This window comes from Oryza glaberrima, chromosome 8 (assembly GCF_000147395.1).
Source record: "Oryza glaberrima chromosome 8, OglaRS2, whole genome shotgun sequence".
In the NCBI taxonomy this organism is placed as follows: Eukaryota; Viridiplantae; Streptophyta; class Magnoliopsida; order Poales; family Poaceae; genus Oryza; species Oryza glaberrima.
This window is the reverse complement of record NC_068333.1, coordinates 21,282,870-21,302,226: the sequence shown is the minus strand read 5'-3', so window position 1 is coordinate 21,302,226 and position 19,357 is coordinate 21,282,870. Positions and strand designations below refer to the sequence as shown.

General features: G+C 42.6%; 3 protein-coding genes across 4 annotated transcripts; 2 read left to right on the top strand and 1 right to left on the bottom strand.

The window, feature by feature from the left end:
- Positions 1 to 287: 287 nt before the first annotated feature.
- On the top strand, positions 288 to 5,128 carry LOC127781863 (uncharacterized). The gene is made up of 6 exons (XM_052308930.1): positions 288 to 910; positions 3,413 to 3,449; positions 3,740 to 3,976; positions 4,068 to 4,115; positions 4,206 to 4,693; positions 4,880 to 5,128. Exons 1-6 carry the CDS (start codon positions 567 to 569, stop codon positions 4,968 to 4,970), a joined length of 1,245 nt encoding a protein of 414 aa, XP_052164890.1. The 5' UTR covers positions 288 to 566; the 3' UTR covers positions 4,971 to 5,128.
- A 442-nt stretch (positions 5,129 to 5,570) lies between these two features.
- Positions 5,571 to 11,733, top strand: LOC127781862 (heat shock protein 90-5, chloroplastic-like). Of its 2 annotated transcripts, XM_052308929.1 has the most exons (20): positions 5,571 to 5,949; positions 6,162 to 6,235; positions 6,373 to 6,498; positions 6,588 to 6,681; positions 6,803 to 6,886; positions 6,992 to 7,135; positions 7,241 to 7,357; positions 7,479 to 7,523; positions 7,608 to 7,685; positions 7,834 to 7,938; positions 8,020 to 8,160; positions 8,279 to 8,371; positions 8,484 to 8,561; positions 8,640 to 8,894; positions 8,982 to 9,084; positions 9,173 to 9,344; positions 9,417 to 9,522; positions 9,610 to 9,699; positions 9,784 to 9,990; positions 11,596 to 11,733. In XM_052308929.1, the coding sequence occupies exons 1-19, from the start codon at positions 5,701 to 5,703 to the stop codon at positions 9,985 to 9,987; spliced, it is 2,358 nt and encodes a 785-aa protein (XP_052164889.1). In that variant the 5' UTR covers positions 5,571 to 5,700; the 3' UTR covers positions 9,988 to 9,990; positions 11,596 to 11,733. The 2 variants fall into 2 exon arrangements, with proteins under 2 accessions (XP_052164889.1, XP_052164888.1); XM_052308928.1 differs by lacking the exon at positions 11,596 to 11,733 and having other exon boundaries at positions 9,784 to 10,231.
- LOC127781864 (transcription factor bHLH48-like) lies at positions 10,282 to 13,285 on the bottom strand. Its single transcript, XM_052308931.1, has 7 exons — positions 12,826 to 13,285; positions 12,490 to 12,723; positions 12,271 to 12,336; positions 12,094 to 12,162; positions 11,920 to 11,997; positions 11,604 to 11,798; positions 10,282 to 11,270 (listed from the first exon to the last, which is right to left on the bottom strand). The coding sequence occupies exons 1-7, from the start codon at positions 13,276 to 13,278 to the stop codon at positions 11,157 to 11,159; spliced, it is 1,209 nt and encodes a 402-aa protein (XP_052164891.1). The 5' UTR covers positions 13,279 to 13,285; the 3' UTR covers positions 10,282 to 11,156.
- Between the last annotated feature and the right edge of the window lie 6,072 nt (positions 13,286 to 19,357).

Here is a 19,357-nt window from a genome sequence, read left to right as displayed (position 1 = left end):
ATAGCAACTGTTTTGGCATCAGTCGCACATCATTTTTGAATTTCTAATTAAATGCAGATATGCACTCCTAGCAACAACACCGTGAGAGAGAAAATCTTGTGCCGTGTCACAATCACTAGGGTTTTCCCCCATTTTTAGCAGTGAGCATAATTACAATCATAATCCATAATCTTAGGATATCAAGACCCGGATCAAAGGAAAGAAAAATGCGAGTGCTACATGTAAAGCCGGGACCTCACGTGCGCCCTTGCCGGCGGTCACGTGACATCGTTTCCTTTAATTCTCCCGGCAACTCCGCTGATTCCCCGCCCGTTCTTTATCCCCCTCGCCCTCCGATAAACCCCTGAACTTTCCAATTATTACATTTAGGTCCCTACATAAGTTTGGTAATTACAAATAGCCCCTTTAGGGAGGAGACCTTGGCCGTGGAGGTTTCCATAAAAGCCCTCCAAATAGTTCCGGCTTTGCACGGACACGTCCCTCCCTCTCCCCCAGCCTCCGCCGCCGCTCGCCGGCCGGAGGAACCCTCTGATGCCGCTGCCGCCGGTTTCGTGAGGTGGTAAGATATGGGCGGGGTGACGTCCTCGGTGGCCGCGAAGTTCGCGTTTTTCCCGCCCGACCCGCCGGCGTACGGCGTGGCCGACGAGGAGGAGCCGCCACCGCCGGGGTCGGCTGCTCCGGCGGCGGCGGCGACGGCGAGGAGGGTGTCTCTGACGGGGGTCCCGTGGAGGGAAGGTGTGGAGGCGAGGCGGGTGCGGACGCGGCGGGGCACGGAGATCATCGCCGTGTACGTGCGGTGCCCCAAGGCGAGGCTCACCGTGCTCTACTCCCACGGCAACGCCGCCGACATCGGGAAGATGTACGAGCTCTTCGTCGAGTTCAGCGCCCGCCTCCATGTAAACCTCATGGGGTAAGTGTTCGTCAGTTCGTGTGATTATTTGTTTTGGTAGTTTAACTTTCACTGCTTAGGGGAGTAAACGTTGCTGCTTTGGTGGATGATGAATTGATGATTGATGGCTTTGCATGAATAGCCGGGCCTTGGTTTGATCCGGGTCAATTGTTTTGCCTTCCGTTGGTGTCTTGATGAACTTGCTGCCTTGCTGGAGGGGACCAGTATATATTCATCGTTTAATTGGCTAGCTCGATTTTCATCTCTGTCTATTTGTTTGAGACCAGTTTATATTCGTCGTTAATGAAGTCCTGTGATCTTTTGAATATGTCTTGTTCTAATGCTTAGAATGTCCTGAATTTAGCTGTAGTACACAGAGCACTGTTCATAGTATTGCAGTTTTGGCTTTCAACTAGATTTCTACAATTTGGAATTTGGTAGTACTTCCTCCGTCAATTGATTGTCCTGTCGAGTATGCGTTGTCAAGGATTGATTTCCACCTGATCATTGGGATTGAGCATTGATTAGTGGTTGGCATCTGTTCTATTTGATCTGAAATTTCAGTGGGCTCAGTTCATAGAGTTTATATTGATCAGTGTATTGTGTTCACATGTACTCAAATTCTTTGGATTTGTAAACTACTCGCTCTTTTGGTTTTGCTATTTCGTGACACATGATTAAACAGCTAAATTAGTCTTACAGAGTTACAGTTATTGAGGGCTGTACAAACAGTTTCCTCGTTGACATTGGGGCTACCCTCCTGTACCCAAAAAGAAAAAAAGAACTGGTCGATTGCGCATGAACCTGGTAATAACTAGTTGTAGGTCCTCATTACACACTGTGATAGGTACATCAGAGGAATTTTCATACTGGAAAGTGGGTTGGGATGAGAGCAAGTGTGCCCAAAAAAAGACGTCAGAACAATGAAGTCACTAGTGGGCTTGTCTACAAAGGGGGAGTATTAGAGTCATTTTTAGAAAATGGAAATGGGTTACATCTCCGGCCTCTGCCCGTAGGCACACAGCCAAAAAGTTCAGAAATGAACAGAAAATAGCTTAAAAAAGGTGAGATGGGACAAACCCCCAACTTCTACCGATAATATGATCTACTAAAATAATATTTTTTAAAATCACGTAGATTCTATCACGAAATTCTGTAGGTACTACGCCATCCAAACTGGAGTAAAAGTTCCTTGGCTACCAATTCCAAGCGTGTAGCACCATTGCGCATAGTATCATGTTTGTTCCTGTGAAAGCATCATACATCAAGAGTGAAGCCAATTGAAACACATGAAGATAACCTGCATGATGTTAGGCATTTTTTTTATAGTTAAAAACTATATAATTACGGCAACGCCAAATTGACCAACATAGAGCACTAGCTCCAAATAAAATCATTTTTTTGTGGGTCTAGGCACTCCCCTTAGCCAGTTACCAAAAATATCTTTTGCATTATGGGGAGGGGGGATATTGAAGGCAAAGAAGACACATCGCCAAGCAAAACGTGCAACATGGCAATCAAAGAAAGGATGTTGGATGGTCTCTTGTGTATTACAAAAACAACATTACTTGTTTCCCCTCCATTTTCTCTTTATGAGGTTATCTTTCGTCAAGATTACTTTTTTTTTTGAAGAAACCATATAAACACTTTAATTTTTAGTGGTACCTTTACCTCCCATAAGATCCTCTCATGGATTCTTACATTGAAATTGATGATCGCATTATACATGGATTTGACATTTTGTATTAGAGTCATAATAGTGGTTTTCCATCCCCTCCTTTTTTCCCCCATTTTTCCTTTTGTTGTTTTTTCCCCAGCTCGACCGATTTTTGTATCTACAACCTTCGATCTTGATACAATGATAAGCAATACGCGTATTTGCAAAAAAATAATAGCTTGAAAAATGCACAGCTATAGCTTTTTCCTGATCTCACATTCATCAAGAAGGCCATGTTTTCCCTGATCCCACAGACCCACACTCGGCAGGAGAGCCAAGTACTTAGCTTTCCAGGTTGCCTACCTCAATTAATTGGCGTCTGGATTCTTCATGTAAAGCAAATGGTCCAATGGAGCTGGTGCGCTTCCTGCAATAGCCATCGTGTTTGAGATGTTTTTGTCCGATTATTGATCACAAAAATCATTCCATGTTTCATTTTCAATGATGTTCAGAACTAACTGTTGCTGATAAACAACGCAAAAGATTCTTAGTCAATTTTGTTGTATCCTGTCCTGTAGACTTTCATTTTCTGGACTTTGTGACGTTTTTTTTTATAACAGAGACATCTTTGTCAATGTGGAGGATTTCAATTATGCTAGATAGGCTATTCGCATAATTATTCACCTTGGTGCATCTATTTTTAACTGTTTTAAGGATAAATTCCTCATATCCTACTAAAATTTTACCCGTTACCTTATTTGCCACTTCATCGTAGCAAATGAGGAATTGGTGTGAATTAATGGTTGTATTTATGTACTTAGCACCTCATTTTCCTGCATTTGGAATAATTTCCTCAATCTTTGCAGGTATGATTATTCTGGTTATGGACGGTCATCAGGCAAGGTTAACAATGCTCTCTATTCTTTCCTGAAATTAACGCTCTTATCTTTGCCTATATAGGAGTGCAATAAACCTAACATTACTTTCGGAATGTTTTATTAGCTGATGAATTGGAAACACTTGAGGCCTTCTATTTTCTTTTTACAAGACACCGCAAAACTGAACCCCACTTGATTGTTTTCAGTTCCACAATTCCTCTTTTCAGTGAGCTTATTCCAATAATTGAGTTAAAGACTAAATTGGAAATTGAAAGCCCTATTGAATCAAATCATTCTGTTTCCTTCCATTCTCAGGCAAGTGAAGCTAATACCTTCGCTGACATAGAGGCTGCATACAAATGCCTTGTGGAGGTATATGGCACCAGGGAAGAAGACATTATCCTGTACGGTCAGTCTGTCGGTAGCGGTCCGACTGTCGATTTAGCTGCTCAGTTACATCGTATAAGAGCAGTAGTTCTGCACAGCCCCATATTGTCTGGCCTGCGTGTCATGTATTCTGTGAAGAAAACATACTGGTTTGACATATACAAGGTTTGCCTCACTGACGACTGAACTATCAAGAGATACTAAAATTAATTCCCATGCATTGTCCATGCTAACCGAACACCTGTTTTCTTTGCAGAACATTGAGAAAATGCCCCTTGTTAAATCTCCCGTTTTGGTAATTCATGTAAGCCTGAATATATATGCATCTCTGTGCATTTCTCATGTACAACTTTATGTAATTTAACTTAATATATCCTTTTCACTTGTTTTTCAGGGCACAAATGATGATATTGTCGATTGTTCCCATGGGAAGCAGCTATGGGAGCTGTGCCAAAATAAGTATGAACCTCTATGGATCGAGGGAGGAGACCACTGTAACCTGCAGACCTTCCCAGTGTACATAAGGCATCTGAAGAAGTTCATATCGACGATCGAAAATATGCCTTTGGAGAAAGAATCATCATCAACCGAGAATGAGAAGCTGCTAGCCGAAACCGAAACGGCTTCCGATGGTTCTGCTCTCTCTGACGCTCCATGGACGACCTCACAGAGGCTAGAGCCACCGAGGAAGAGCACGAGGCATGAGCTGCCGCCTCGATTGAGCAATGATCGTGTCGATAAACGAAGGCGAAGCACGGGCCGCAGAGAGAAGCCAAGATCCATCGTGGAGAAGAAAGAAAAATCAAGGAGAAGTGTTGACACATTTGACAGGACGAGGGATGAACACGATCAGCCAGATAAACCAAGAAAAAGCATCGACAGGTTGGTTCTCTGAACAATTCTTCACTTCCACCATCATCATACAGAGTTGCAGTAATCATGTTACCTAAGTCATTTTTCCTAGTGAAGAAACTTTGGATGATAAATGATATTGCCGCAGATTTGTTGTGATTAAAAAGATGATAAATACTCTTGCCACAAACTGACATTGGTGTAAATTTTTGACAGGCTCGGAGAGATGATCAGATCGATGGGGCTCTGCAATGTTGATTGCTTCAAAGAGCCTCCTCGAAGCATTGAGACTACCCGAGATCGGTGATCGATTCAGAGAGTGGCGTTGTGGCTGTAGCTAGTCTTCTCTCCCATGTTAGATGTCAACATTGGTCTGTGTGGTGTGTGCTCCGGATGATGATCAAAATCATAAACCATCTATGAACAGTAAAGAGAAATATAGCACGTCATTTTTTTTTGTTTTTTTTTACTGCTGCCTCTCAATTTGAGTCCCTGTTAAATTCTTTTGTATTGCATTGCATTATTGTGTATGCCTCTCTGGTTTGATGGATTTCACACAAGTTTGACACGATTTCATCAGTTCCAAATATATGAATTTGACGTGAAGTAGTTCAAACTTCAAAATTTCAAATGGCCCCAAAGTCCTAAATGGGCCTTGAAATTAATAAGCCCAAACCCAAGCCCAAGCAGCGAGTTGGCCCATGAAAGTACTCTCACTGACAGGTGGGCCCCACACTCTGCGGAGGAACCGAGGAAATGAGAACCAACCTCTCCTCGATCTCAATCCAGCCGTCCGATCCGCGGATCGAACGGTCAGAACGACCCAACCCCACACTCAAGCGCGACACTGCACTGCAGCGGCGGCTCGCTTCGACCGCTTCTAGAAGCTTCCCCCGTCGCCTCATCTCTTCCTCCTCCTCCTCTCCTCCTAAACCCGCAACAAAAAACCCTAGCAACTCCTCCACCCTTATCCTCTCCGCCTCGCCTCGGCTCGCCGCCGTGCAGCCGCCGCCGCGCTCTACTACTAGAGGTCTCACATGGCGCCTTCGCTGAGCAGGAGCCTGGGGGCGTCGTCGGTGGCGGCGCTGCGGCCGTGCGCGGGGAGGGTGAGGGCGCCGGGGGCGGGGGCGGCGCGGGGGAGCGGGTCGGCGAGGTGCGGGAGAGGGGTGAGGTGGGAGGCGGGGAGCGGGAGCAGGGGGAGGCTGGTGCGGGTGAGGTGCGACGCCGCCGTCGCGGAGAAGGCCGAGGAGACGGCGGAGGAGGAGAAGTTCGAGTACCAGGCGGAGGTGAGTGACGACGGGTCGGGATGGCTTCGGGGTTGGATGGAAATAGTTTCTTCGCTGTTTGATTATGCTAGCATTTCACTAGAGTTACAGTAATGGAATGTTGTTATTATGAATTTATGATTCATCATTTTTTATCGTGAATTCGACATGTGGTGTGATGGATCTTGTATAGCCCAATATAATAACTGTTTAATCCGTTTTGTGCTGTGTAGGTTAGCCGCCTAATGGATTTGATTGTCCATAGCCTTTACAGCCACAAGGAAGTATTTCTTCGGGAGCTTGTGAGGTCAGTAGTAACTCTCGCCAAATGTAGTGTTTCATCAATAATAACATAGCCAAACGATAGTTCCATTTAAAAGCCTTTTAAAATTTGATCCCATGGCTCATCACTTTATGTGCTAACTATCGGGTGGGTGTTCTCAGTAATGCGAGTGACGCATTGGATAAGCTGAGGTTTCTTGGTGTGACTGATTCTTCTCTCCTTGCTGATGGCGGCGAGTTGGAGATAAGGATTAAACCAGACCCTGATGCAGGAACCATAACTATTACGTAAGTTGTTCTCTAATAGTTGTGCTTTGTCGACTCGAACTGTTTAGTGCAGGTAGTTTACTAGTACAATCTTGTTATTGTTCTTATAGTGATACTGGCATTGGAATGACCAAAGATGAACTTAAGGATTGCCTTGGTACTATTGCTCAGAGTGGCACCTCAAAATTTTTGAAGGCTCTAAAGGTAGAGCATTGTTCCTTCCCTTTCTACCTTCTGAATATTTGTACCAATGTCTAGGCAATGTGTACTACCTGTGTGTTTGCTTCGTTGTTTCATTCCTAATACCAAATCAATCACAATCCAGGAGAATAAAGACCTTGGAGCCGATAATGGTCTGATTGGCCAGTTTGGGGTTGGGTTTTACTCAGCTTTTCTTGTAGCGGAAAAGGTATGAGACATTTTTTGGATGCTATCCTTGTAAAATATATTTCATGGAATATGTTTCTTTTTATTTTTTCATTGATCTTTTTCCCCCTAAATTATGTGTTTGCAGGTTGTGGTCTCCACTAAGAGCCCCAAATCAGATAAGCAATATGTATGGGAAGGTGTAGCTGACAGTAGCTCTTATGTCATCAAGGAAGAGACTGATCCTGAAAAAATGCTTACACGTGGCACTCAGATTACTCTCGTTTTAAGGGTGAGTTTGGTCTTTTCTATTTGTCGAAATGAATACCTTTTTATAACTAAAATCTCACATCTTCGTCACAAAAAAATGGAAACCTCATATTCTGTAACTATGCAGCCTGATGATAAGTTTGAGTTTGCTGATCCTGGAAGGATTCAAGGCCTAGTTAAGAACTACTCTCAGTTTGTGTCTTTCCCCATATACACATGGCAGGAAAAATCCAGAACTGTCGAGGTAAGGCCTTGGTGGTTTTTTCTTGCTAATTCTCTTAACATGCATCTTACAAGTTCTTTAGAGCTACTATTCTTGATTCCTTTCAGATTTCTTTCACTGATGTGACCTCCTTGCTTGACAGGTTGAAGAGGATGAAGAGGCAAAAGAAGGTGAAGAGGCGAAAGAGGTTAGTTATCTTGGATGATCTGCTTCTAATTTCTTATCCTTATATTGACTTTGTTCTTTGAAACTGATTCACATCCACCTATAGGGTGAACAAAAGAAAAAGAAGACAATTACTGAGAAATACTGGGATTGGGAGCTAGCCAATGAAACAAAGCCTATATGGGTAATTTTATCTTTGTTACTTCCATTGCACACAATTTGCAGTCTTTGAACCTTACCTATTTGGTATTCTATCTCCCAAAAAAAATGCATGTGAGGTGCTATCCACTGTTTAAGGAAGCAGATAGTTGAATCATATTCTCTGTGTGCAGATGAGAAGTCCAAAGGAAATTGAGAAAACAGAATACAATGAATTTTATAAGAAGGCATTCAATGAGTTCTTAGATCCTCTGGCCTACACTCACTTCACAACAGAGGTACATGAATTTGTCAAACATCACTTCACTTAACTTAAGTGCATGGAATATTGTTTATGACATGATATTTTCTGCTACCAGGGTGAGGTGGAATTTAGGAGTGTCCTTTACATTCCAGGAATGGCTCCGCTTAGTAATGAGGAGATAATGAATCCAAAAACTAAGAATATCCGGTTATATGTCAAAAGAGTATTTATCTCTGATGACTTCGATGGTGAACTGGTATATTATCTCTCAGTCCACAAGATAGTTGCTTGTGAATATGCATTTGTGTTGTCCTTCCTTGATTGTCTATTTGATTAATAGAACAAATTTCTGAGTTTAGCATTGCATTTTGCAGTTCCCCAGATACTTGAGCTTTGTAAAAGGTGTAGTTGATTCAAATGACCTTCCCCTCAATGTTTCTCGTGAGATTCTTCAGGAGAGTCGAATAGTAAGTTAATAAGAAATGCATGCCAGCTCTTATATTTCAAATTACATACAAGGAAAGTTATCATTGTTGATCTTCCTATGGGCATTTCGAGATAATTTATGTTGTTTATTAGGTAAGAATTATGCGAAAGAGACTTGTTAGGAAGACATTTGATATGATTGAGGAGATTTCTGAAAAGGATGACAAGGAGGTAAAAAACTCGTAGCTACCCTGTCCCCCGAGTTTTTCTGTTTGAATACGTGTTGAAGCCTTGTCATATGTACTGCAGGATTACAAGAAGTTCTGGGAGAGCTTTGGCAAGTTCATCAAACTTGGTTGCATTGAGGACACTGGAAATCACAAGCGTCTTGCACCTCTGCTGCGTTTCCACACTTCTAAAAATGAGGGAGATTTGATAAGTCTTGATCAATATGTAGAAAATATGCCAGAGAACCAAAAAGCAATCTATTACATTGCTACAGATAGTCTCCAGAGTGCAAAGACTGCTCCTTTCCTAGAAAAGTTGGTTCAGAAAGACATTGAAGTATGAACACAACATAATACCGATGAGACAAGAACTGTCATTCTTGCTTCCACTTAACTCATGTTGCTGTTTTTTTTCCCTCTTTAGGTTCTCTACCTCATTGAGCCAATAGATGAGGTTGCCATTCAGAATTTGCAGACCTATAAAGAGAAGAAGTTTGTTGATATCAGCAAAGAGGACCTGGAGTTGGGTGAGGACTGAGGAAGTGTTTGAAATTTGCTCTGGATACAGTTTTTCATGGCTATCTGCATCACTCTAATATATATTTGTTTGCACAGGTGATGAAGATGAGGACAATAAGGAAAGCAAACAGGAATACACTCTTCTGTGTGACTGGGTAAAACAGCAGCTTGGTGACAAGGTAGCAAAGGTTCAAATATCAAAGCGCCTCAGTTCGTCACCATGTGTTCTTGTATCTGGCAAGTTTGGTTGGTCTGCCAACATGGAAAGGTATTTCCTGTACGATTAAATCATTGTGTTGTACTATGCTTGATTTCTAACGCATATTTTTCAACAATTCAGACTCATGAAAGCACAAACACTTGGGGACACATCAAGCTTGGAGTTCATGAGGGGTAGAAGGATTTTCGAAATTAACCCTGACCACCCTATTGTCAAGGACTTGAATGTAAGATTTGTTGCTTATCATCAGTAATTGATGTACCCATTTCTACATAAGCAATAATTAACATGAATGAGAAACAATTGTTGGCAGGCTGCCTGCAAAAATGAGCCTGAAAGTACAGAAGCTAAGAGGGCTGTTGAGCTGTTGTATGAGACTGCTCTGATCTCCAGTGGATATACTGTAAGCAAAACACACTCATTATATTTCATTTCTTGGTCATCATGAACCTTACCATTTGACTGTTTGTTTACTTGGAATGTCCAGCCTGACAGTCCTGCGGAGTTGGGTGGTAAGATCTATGAGATGATGACAATTGCCCTTGGCGGGAGATGGGGGAGGTCAGACACCGAGACTGAAGCAGCAACCACTGGTGATGCCAGCACAGAGACAGGCTCATCTGAAGCCACGGTGACGGAGGTGATTGAGCCTTCTGAAGTGAGGCCTGAGAGTGACCCATGGAGGGATTAATAAGTGAGTTCTCTTGGGCATCCTTTGTTAGAACTTCAGAAATAGTTGCTATGGGATATAATCATGGTTTAAAAACATGATTTTGTCATAGATATTACTTGGGTTGTTACCCAGCATTTTTGTAGGTGCAGTAGAGTCTGTAGACTCATTGGCCACCTCTATCTATTGGAGGGGGTGGTCTTATCAATAAAACATGAAAAATAATCAGTACAATACAAATGTCCCTTTGTTGTTTTCTATATTTATGCAGTTTTTACTATCAATTTACATTGTGGAGATCAATGCTTAAGCCTAGTATTCTTGCGCTACACATTTTGAAGAAGCATTTTGTCTAGTAAGAAAAGAATATCAAAATGCAAGATAAACATATGATGCATTCTTACTGTCTCAAAATTTCAACTGTCGACCTATTTAGGCATCATCGTTATGATAGAATCTGTATGTTATTACTCTCAGCTGTTGCGATTTAAGTTGGCGAGATAAACCCAATATCCAAATGGTCAATGGAGCTCACAGGATGTTTAGCATAAATCAAAATTTGATTTTTAGGACTGCCTAAGATTATCTATTGTGATCATGTCCCATAAAATCTCACAGCCAAAGGACCACCAGAACAGAAAACAAACTCTGAAAGGAAGGTATACTCAATATGAAAAAAAAAGGGTTAATTGCGAAAAAAAAATGATGCATAAGCATTAAATTTCATGCTGAACAGTTGTATTTCAGTGTTTCTATCGAACATTGCTTTTCGCTGCTACTTGGAAGGAGCCACAAAAAACAAGATATGCATCCCAATGCGATTCAATTGCTCGCATCAAATATTTGGACATCCATTTTTTGTCACATGCACGGATATATTTTCTTCAGTTCTTTTTTTCCGTCCTATGTCAGAGGAGTTTCTAGCTATCATGGATTGCAGTTCTAGCTGTCCAGTTCAGTGAAGCTTCAGTTCTGATATTTGATCACAGCTACACCCCATGTACTGAATCTATGGGAAACCTCTTCCCTTCCCATTGGAAGTCAGATTGCAGCTGGTCACTTGCTCAGGCAACTAGAATTGCAATTCTGAATTGCTCAGCAGCAGTAATTCCTATGCACATGCTGTTTGTGCTTGTCACTCCATCTGCTTTCTGATCAGAATAAACCTGCTTCATCCATGTTGCTGCAATTCACATGTGAAACCCATCTTGATCTTGCCTGATGCTTAGCTCTTCTGAACTCATGACCTGTGGATACGGCATTTGTGCGGTGTTACGGAATGATCCATCCAAAGTCTGATGCATCTGTTCAAGAATCAGAGAAAGCCCATCAGATGATCACGTTTGCAATGAGTGTAGAATGGTGAACAGTATGTGTTTGTCTTGCAAACTGCTACTGTACTACAACCTCCTTTCTAAAATATGCATTTTTTAGCTATGTATATCTCCTTATCCAGATTCCAGATACATAGCTAGAAATTGTTATATTTTGGGACAGAGAGAGTATATAATAATATGAAACTAGATGAAACTGAATGGTATTTGGCTGGCCTAGTTCTTTCTAATGGCTTAAACCTTCCTGTATAACTTAGCCGAAGTGATACTAACAAATAACAATGGCATGTATCAGATGCAAACCTGAGGCTCTCTGAATGCTCCCTTGTCATTTTGCTGCTGCTTCTGCATGAGGCTGGTGAACACATCTGGATTGATCATGCCATGGACACCTCCCTGAAGGATGCCCGGTCGTGATAATTGTAGCCCCGGCATCATCTCCGTGGAGAAGGAGAATCCCATGGGAGCAGTGGAAGGCTGCCCGGGAAAACGAAGAACCTGAAATCATCAAGAAATATGATGAACTTGTCGCACACATTTCTGAATTTCTGATTTCTCGCGAAGCAAACTGAAGAAGAAAAACAGAGAGGAGGAAGGGAAGATGGTTCAAGTTCCATACATCCTTGGAATTGTTGACAAGTGATTCAATGTCGAGATCGATTCTTGGGTTGACTGCCGAGAGCTTCATCGACAGAAACTGCAGAGATGGAAAGTGAAAACCGAATATCAGTGTTTGCGTTGTGCTTTGTCAGGTGAAATTGCAGTCATTCCCTGTGGATGATCATGTCAGTACCTCGACTTGTCTTTGCAGGGACTGAACATAGTTGATGATCTCGTCGAGCATCAACGCCTTCCCGGTGACCTAATCGAATCAAATTCAGAAACACAAATTACCATCCATTCTTATGAAATTCACATATGATTCAGAAACCTTCGCACTGTAGCTTCAGTTCTGGGTTAGAATGCTCACTTTGCTGCAGCCAGGGACAAGGTCTTGCAGGAGCTTCATCCTCTCGCTGATCTTCTCCCTTCTCAGCTGCCAAGAAACATAACACCACAATCTTCAATTATTTGACTCATAGTTCAGGTGATCAGTTTGAAGAAATTTGTAAATATTACTGTTCTCTTCCCCCCAAAAAAAATATTTAAAAAAATTTGAAACTGTTCAAATTTTGTATGTAGGGTATACCCTCTCTGCTAGGCTGTGGCTGTTGGTTGCCTGCCCCTTCCGAGCTCTGACATGGCTGTACCCTTCCTTCTGCGCCTCGCCGGCGTCCTTGGCTCCCTTCCCTTTCGACTTGCCGCCGGCCGCCGCCGTCGCCGGCGGGCCGATCACTTCGCCGTTGGCATCTTTGCTACACTCGGTCTCGTTCCCAGAATCGGCAAGCGCGTTCGATGCGTTCGCGTGATCCGTTCCAGCAATCTTGCAAATGCCGGTGCAAGCAATTGTGCAAACGATTCATCAAGCTTTTTATTAAGAATGTTTTGATCGATGCGATGAGACGGGGAGCAAGTGAGTGTGTACCTCGTCTGATCTCCTCTTCTTCTTGGACTCCGACGAGCAGTCGCCGGCCGGCTCGACGATGCCGCCGGAGTTGACCGGGAAACTGCCGAAGCCGCCGCGCACGGCTGCCGGTGGCAGCAAGAAGCCGGCGCCGCTCGCCGCCGTGGCAGCGCCGGTGCTCGGCGAGACCGTCGACGACCACGCGAGAGAATCCATCGCCGGCTGTTGCACCGGCGGCGGCGCCGCCGCGCACGAGCTGCCGCCGCTCATCTGGCCGCCATGCCATTGCCAAGCCATCGCCATGCCACCATGGACAGCCGAAGCGTTGCTCTCTACTCCAAACCCATTGCCGCCATTAGCATCCATCGCCTTGCTCCCTAACCAATCAAACACAGAGACTCCAGGAGAGAGAGAGAGAGAGAGAGAGAGAGAGATGTTGCAAGTGTTCTTGATTTTATAGCCAGTTTGCTGCATCCAGCAACATGATTTTTACAGCCTAGGAGATCGAGGGTAGTTTTGAGTTTATTACTACCCCCTGCCTTTACCTTTTCTTGGTAGCAAAGTACAGTAAAAAGTAGAAACAAACCCTTTAATCATGCTGTTTTAACCTTTGCTTTAGCTTGCTTACTCCTTACTAATTACCCCTGCCATCTTCTCATCTGGGCAAGTGGCATCATCCTCACTCAAGTTTCTGACAGTGCCAACTATCACAGGCTTTGTTTAATCTGATGCCTTTCTGAAGCCTTGCTGTAAATCAAGTACCATTCTCTCTCATCATCGTTTGACCACCACTGTCATGTCGGTACAGTTACTTTAGTACAGTTATTATTGGACACGAACAACTGTCTACACCTTCGTGATCAACATGATCACTCGTACTAGTTTTCTTCCAGTGACAGGTTCGTCGCAAAGATGGGTGCGGGTCACTTCGCGGATAATCATTTAAGTCGATTTTATTGAACGTTAACACGTACTCCCTCCATTAAAAAAATTCCAATCCTGAAGATGTATCTAAACATACATATAGTCTAGATACATCCCTTGAATTAAGTTTTTTTGGCAGAGGATTACGAGAAATTAAGGCCTTATTCACTTATTGCCAAAATCAGCCGTACCAAAATTTGTTAAAACTGAATTTTGATACATTTTAGTATCATTAAATTTTGGTAGCATTGGTTTTATTTGGTTTGATGTCTTTGCAAAATTATGGTAGAGTTTTAAGAGATGAAGTTTCTAGAGCTGCCAAAATTTGATAATGTAGCAATGGTTGAAATGTGTTTAGTTTATTGTCCGATTGACAATGTAAAAATTTAGTAAGATTAAAAGTGGCAATAAACTAAATACTCCCTCCATCCCAAATTGATTATCATATATGTTTATATGTTTATGTACCAAGACCAAAAGTTAATTTAAATTATATCAATCAAGACACATGTACACATTCTCTCATTATGCATGCATTGATTAAAACACCATGCCAATTACACCCTAACATACACACATTTTCTCGTGTCGCATTAATTATATTTCGATGAAATATGTGTCCATACGTTTATATGATAATTAATTTGAGAAATTTTAAATTCTATTATATGAATATTAATTTGGGAAAGAGTGAGTAGGTCGTAAGAAAAATGCAATTTTACATGCTTAGAATTTCCAAACTAAAGCATCACATCCATTGATCATGGAAGCAAATTGCAAACACCTAATGCTTATAGTACAACTAGTGTACTCCAATTAAGGTAACCAACCTGAGAGCCTTTAGATGCTCTTCTGATTCCCCCAACCTCACTCTAACCCTAAACTAAACTATCATTAGCCTCGGGGTTCGCGCCACCCCGAATCAAGCCTTTTGATTGGCAAAGCAAAGCCAACCAAATGCAATTCTTTTTATCCACCCCAGACACGCTTTTGCCCAGCCACGGTAATTACCAGGGGCACTTACCCCTCTTAACCCCATTTTTTTTTACCGCACAGTAATCCTGTCCTCCTCACTGACAGTAATCCTACCTAAGTTGCACATTGTCACTTTGCAAGGAGTGAAATGCAAGTCACCCTGTACTACTGCCTAACAACACATTGTCCACCTTTTATTCTTCTAGGCATGGAGTACTTAACCTTTCGGTGAAGACACTGTTCTGAATCCTTTTCGCCTTTCTTCTTCCTCCATCTTCCTCGCAACTGCCTTCCTCTTACCCGAGTTCGGCTGATAACCGTCGGGCTCGGGTAAGAGGGGGGGGGGGGGGGATTACGGGTGGCTCTTGCGAAAAACGCTTTGCGAAATGCGTGCAAACCGCGAGGTTATTCTTCTAGGCATGAAGTACTTCACCTTTCGGTGATGACACTGTTCTGAATCCTTTTCGCCTTTCTTCTTCCTCCCTCTTCCTCACAACTGCCTCCCTCTTACCCGAGCCTGGCTGATAACCGTCGGGCTCGGGAAAGAGGGGGGGATTACAGGTGGCTCCTGCAAAAAATGCTTTGCGAAATGCGTGCAAACCGCGAGATAAAGATGAAAAGGACGTGACATCGAACTCACCCCTCTCGACACGAACATTGCAATGCAGCTGGTTTTTACAGGGTTCTTGGGCAACATGATTAAAGCGTCCCCTGTGCAAAATGGGCGTCTTTAGCTTTATCAAGAAAATCACCCGGCCTGAAGCAAACGGGAGTGAGTGTCAGGCCCCCAAGATACGATCTTTTATCGTCGTCGTCGTCAGAATCTTCAGAGTTCAGAGAAAAACACATACTCACACACACGAATACACGATCAGTTCAGCTCATCATGATCCATCTGTGACTGTAAAGAGAAGAGACAAGGGAGTTCGTGCTAAGTTCTTCGAAAGGCGCAGCGAGAAGCGAAAGAGCAGTTGATCAGAGCAGCTGATTGGGTCATTACCGAGAAGATGGAAATGATTAGTCAAAATATTCAGAAGGAGCAGTTCAGGACACAGCGTTATCAAACAGAGACTACAGGACATGTTGATTAGTGTAGGCCTGCCTTGCTCAGCTGAGCTCGTTAAAAGAGAAAAGATGAGCAATTACCTGATTTGCTCCAGGAGCTTCTCTTTACTAACAATGTTTATACTCTTTAAGGCAAGGTTTGTAGTTTAAGATGGGTAACTGAAGAGTAAAAATTCAGCATCTTGTGTGCCAATGGAGAAACAATTTGGCTCCAATAGTAAATTTTAGTGGTACTAGATACTAGTACAATTTGTGGAGAAATACTGAAATGTGTAAACTTGAGCAGGCATAAGCTGAACAGGCCTATTTTGCAGAATCTGGAAACCTGATAGATTGAGATTGTTTGGGCCCTTGCCAGTGAAATGACAGGGCCCAGGAATGAGACCGCCATCGCGGATCCTGTTTCTGTGCCCCATTGCTAGAATAAGTTTCATGGCGCAAGCTGTAATGCAATTACAAAAATAAACTCTGATAAGAGATTCAGTCATGATCTTTGTAATAATACAATAATAAAATTCTAGTAGTACTAGATACTACTAGTACAAATTGTGGAGAAATACTGAAAGGAATGTGTAAACTTGAGCAAGCATAAGCTGAACATCTTTTGTATAATCTGGGAGCCTGACAGATTGAGATTATTTGGGCCCTTGCAAATGAAATTGCAGGGCCCAAGAATGAGGCTGCTGTGTCAAATTCCAATTTTGTGCCCCAGGGCTAGAATAAGTTGCAATCTGTAATGCAATTACAAGCACAAAATAAACTATGAAAGATTTTAGACATGATATTTGTAATGATATATCAATGAAAACATTATGAAATACTTCTAAGAAACATCTAATTGCATTTGTTCTCAAGATGCTGATTCTATATGCATGAAGTTAATGGTCAAGGTCTCCTGAAGTTTGATCTCAAGGATCACAGGAGGACCTAATGACCTATATTTAGTGGTAAGGAAATTAATGCATTGTAAGGCTATTTAGCATGTATGCTTGTGCCTGCACATATGAATTGTAAATTTGTAATAGCAAAATATTTTGTGACAAAAGATAACTTTTCTTTAATTGAAAATTTCATTGCAAAAGAGTATCTCAGAACAATCTTGGTAAGTACCCACTCCATCCCAAAATAACTTCACTTCTAGCCTCAGCCATTTGTTCCAAAATAACTTCATTTGCACCCTCTTACCAACCATTTACCCACCCACCCACGTAGGGGTGAAAACAGAAGGAGTAATAGACAAACTACAGCATCATTTCAGTTGTTTCAGTCTCTAGCGATGCTGTAAGCCTGTAACCCAAAAGAGAACAATCTGTACAAATCTTATAGAATTCCAAAATTCAAAGCCTCTGTTCTGCACTAGTTGAGAAATCTCATTGAATCTCAAAACCTTTTGATAACCGAGAAGCTGGACCTCAAATTCTCAAAACCTGGACAGGTGAAATCTGATGGATAGTATAGGAGAGGTATACTGCGTAACGTGAGACACTTTGTATTGAGCCTCAGGGGGCCGATATATATAGGAGTACATGGGGAGGAGATAAGGAAAGATTACAGATATGGAAGAAGTCCACACAAACCAATCCTATCCTAATATAACTCTAACTACCATATACTCTAACATCCCCCCGCAGTCCACGCGTGAGCAACGCGGACACTTGGACTGGAGAAGAAACCGGCAAGAGTGCTCAACACGGATGATAGCCCTTTGTGCCATTGTCGACGTAGCCAAAGCGAAGGAGCCGAGAGAGCCGTGGTCGATGAAGCCATGCGTAGAGTAGCCGTGGTCGATGTAGCCGAAATCAGGAAGCTGATGTTGAGGTAGTCGAGCCGCAGGGAGCGCATGAGGCGCCGTAGAGTGGTCGTGGATGCACAGGAGGGCATCGTGGACCAATGGTGCGCGAAGACACGCTAGAGACGAAGACGGTGACACAATCACCGCGATCGTGGAGGAAGATGACGCCGAAGAGCTGATGTAGTCGAACCGTGAAGGACGAGACGTCACGCCGGGTTTGCCAAACCCGGGGACAACTCGGGACGAATGCGCGCAACGGTGTTGCCAATACCGCGCAGGCGAGGTAGGGGACTACCATGAACCATACGCCAATATCAGAGGGGACTAGCAGAGAAGGCCTCCGAGACGGTCGCGGCACGAGAACGGCGTAGAGGGAGAATTGCCGGAGCAGCACGCGGTTGCCGGAGAAGAGCGAAGTGTAGTCGAGAAAGATACGGCGACGCTGGCGATGATTAAGTTGCATGCACCAGCCAGTTGCACCTAAAAGCCTAAGCTGATAGGGAAAGACGGGCAATTCACTTTATACACTCCAACACTCCCCCTCACGCGAGACCCCCTCAAGTCTCAAGCGTGGAATATTGGAGTGGGCTGCAATTATTTTATTTAATTGTGCGCCAGTTAGGATTCGAACTCGAGACCTCTGGTTCTGATACCATATTAAGTTGCATACACCAGCCAGTTGCACCTAAAAGCCTAAACTGATAGGGAAAGACGGGCAATTTACTTTATACACTCCAACAAAATCTGTTATGGTTGCCAACTCAAGGCAGAAATTTTCTAAGCCAATCTCATTATGGTCCAAAGTACTAATGATTCCTCGTATAGTACACCATAGTTGATGAGTCCCTCTCACCAGCTAATCCAAGAGTCATCAACTAAAATAAAATATTCCACTCCTGCCAAAATTGCAAATTAAAGGGGCATGCAACTTGATAGAGAAAACATGAGAGCCAAGTTTATTAAAGTTAAGCACACATTTTTATTGCTTTCTGAAGTAAAATTGCAGCTCAAATGTCCACATCACACGTTTGCCCACTCACACACTTAGTCATCAGTTCAGCACAACATTTTATTATTTGCTAATAACACTTTCTGGCATGTACGTGTATTACAAACCCGACGTGATGAAGATAAAATATTGAATTGACAAAGATTCAAAGTTAGCATGTGCTAGCCGAGTACACCTGTACCGAATCATAACAAAAAAAATTCAAACCTGTAAGGCACCTTACCACCCGTCTGCCATGTGCAAGGCTTTTGACGAAGCCCAGATTGTTTAGATGATCCGTCGCAACATCCTGCTGCTAGTTGCGTTGCACTAACTCAAAATTCTTGTATCCTCCTCTTGATTCCTGGGATTTTTTTTTATTCTTGTAAATTATGTGTTGTGAACTTTTCTTTCTCCCATCTTTTAATGAAATCGGCATAGCTCCTGCCCTTACCCCTCGGAAAAAAAATGTAAGCCCAACAAAGGATACCATTCCGTCGAGAAAATGCGAATTGTTGTTAGCCCATGAATTGTTGGTATTTTTCATTTTAATGTTATAAAAACAAATACTCCATCCGTTTTTAATATTTAATGTCGTTGATCTTTTAAGATTTAAAAGATTCATGTAATTATCATTTTATTGTGACTTGATCTATTGTCAAATTTTCTTTAAGCAATAATCTTCTCAATAATATCAAACTGAACCAAAGGACATCAGTTAAACTCTAAAGATTAACAAATGAAAAAACAAACTTTACTCTTAAATTGCACTAGGTAGATTGTAACACGTTTCATTTTACACAGGTTTA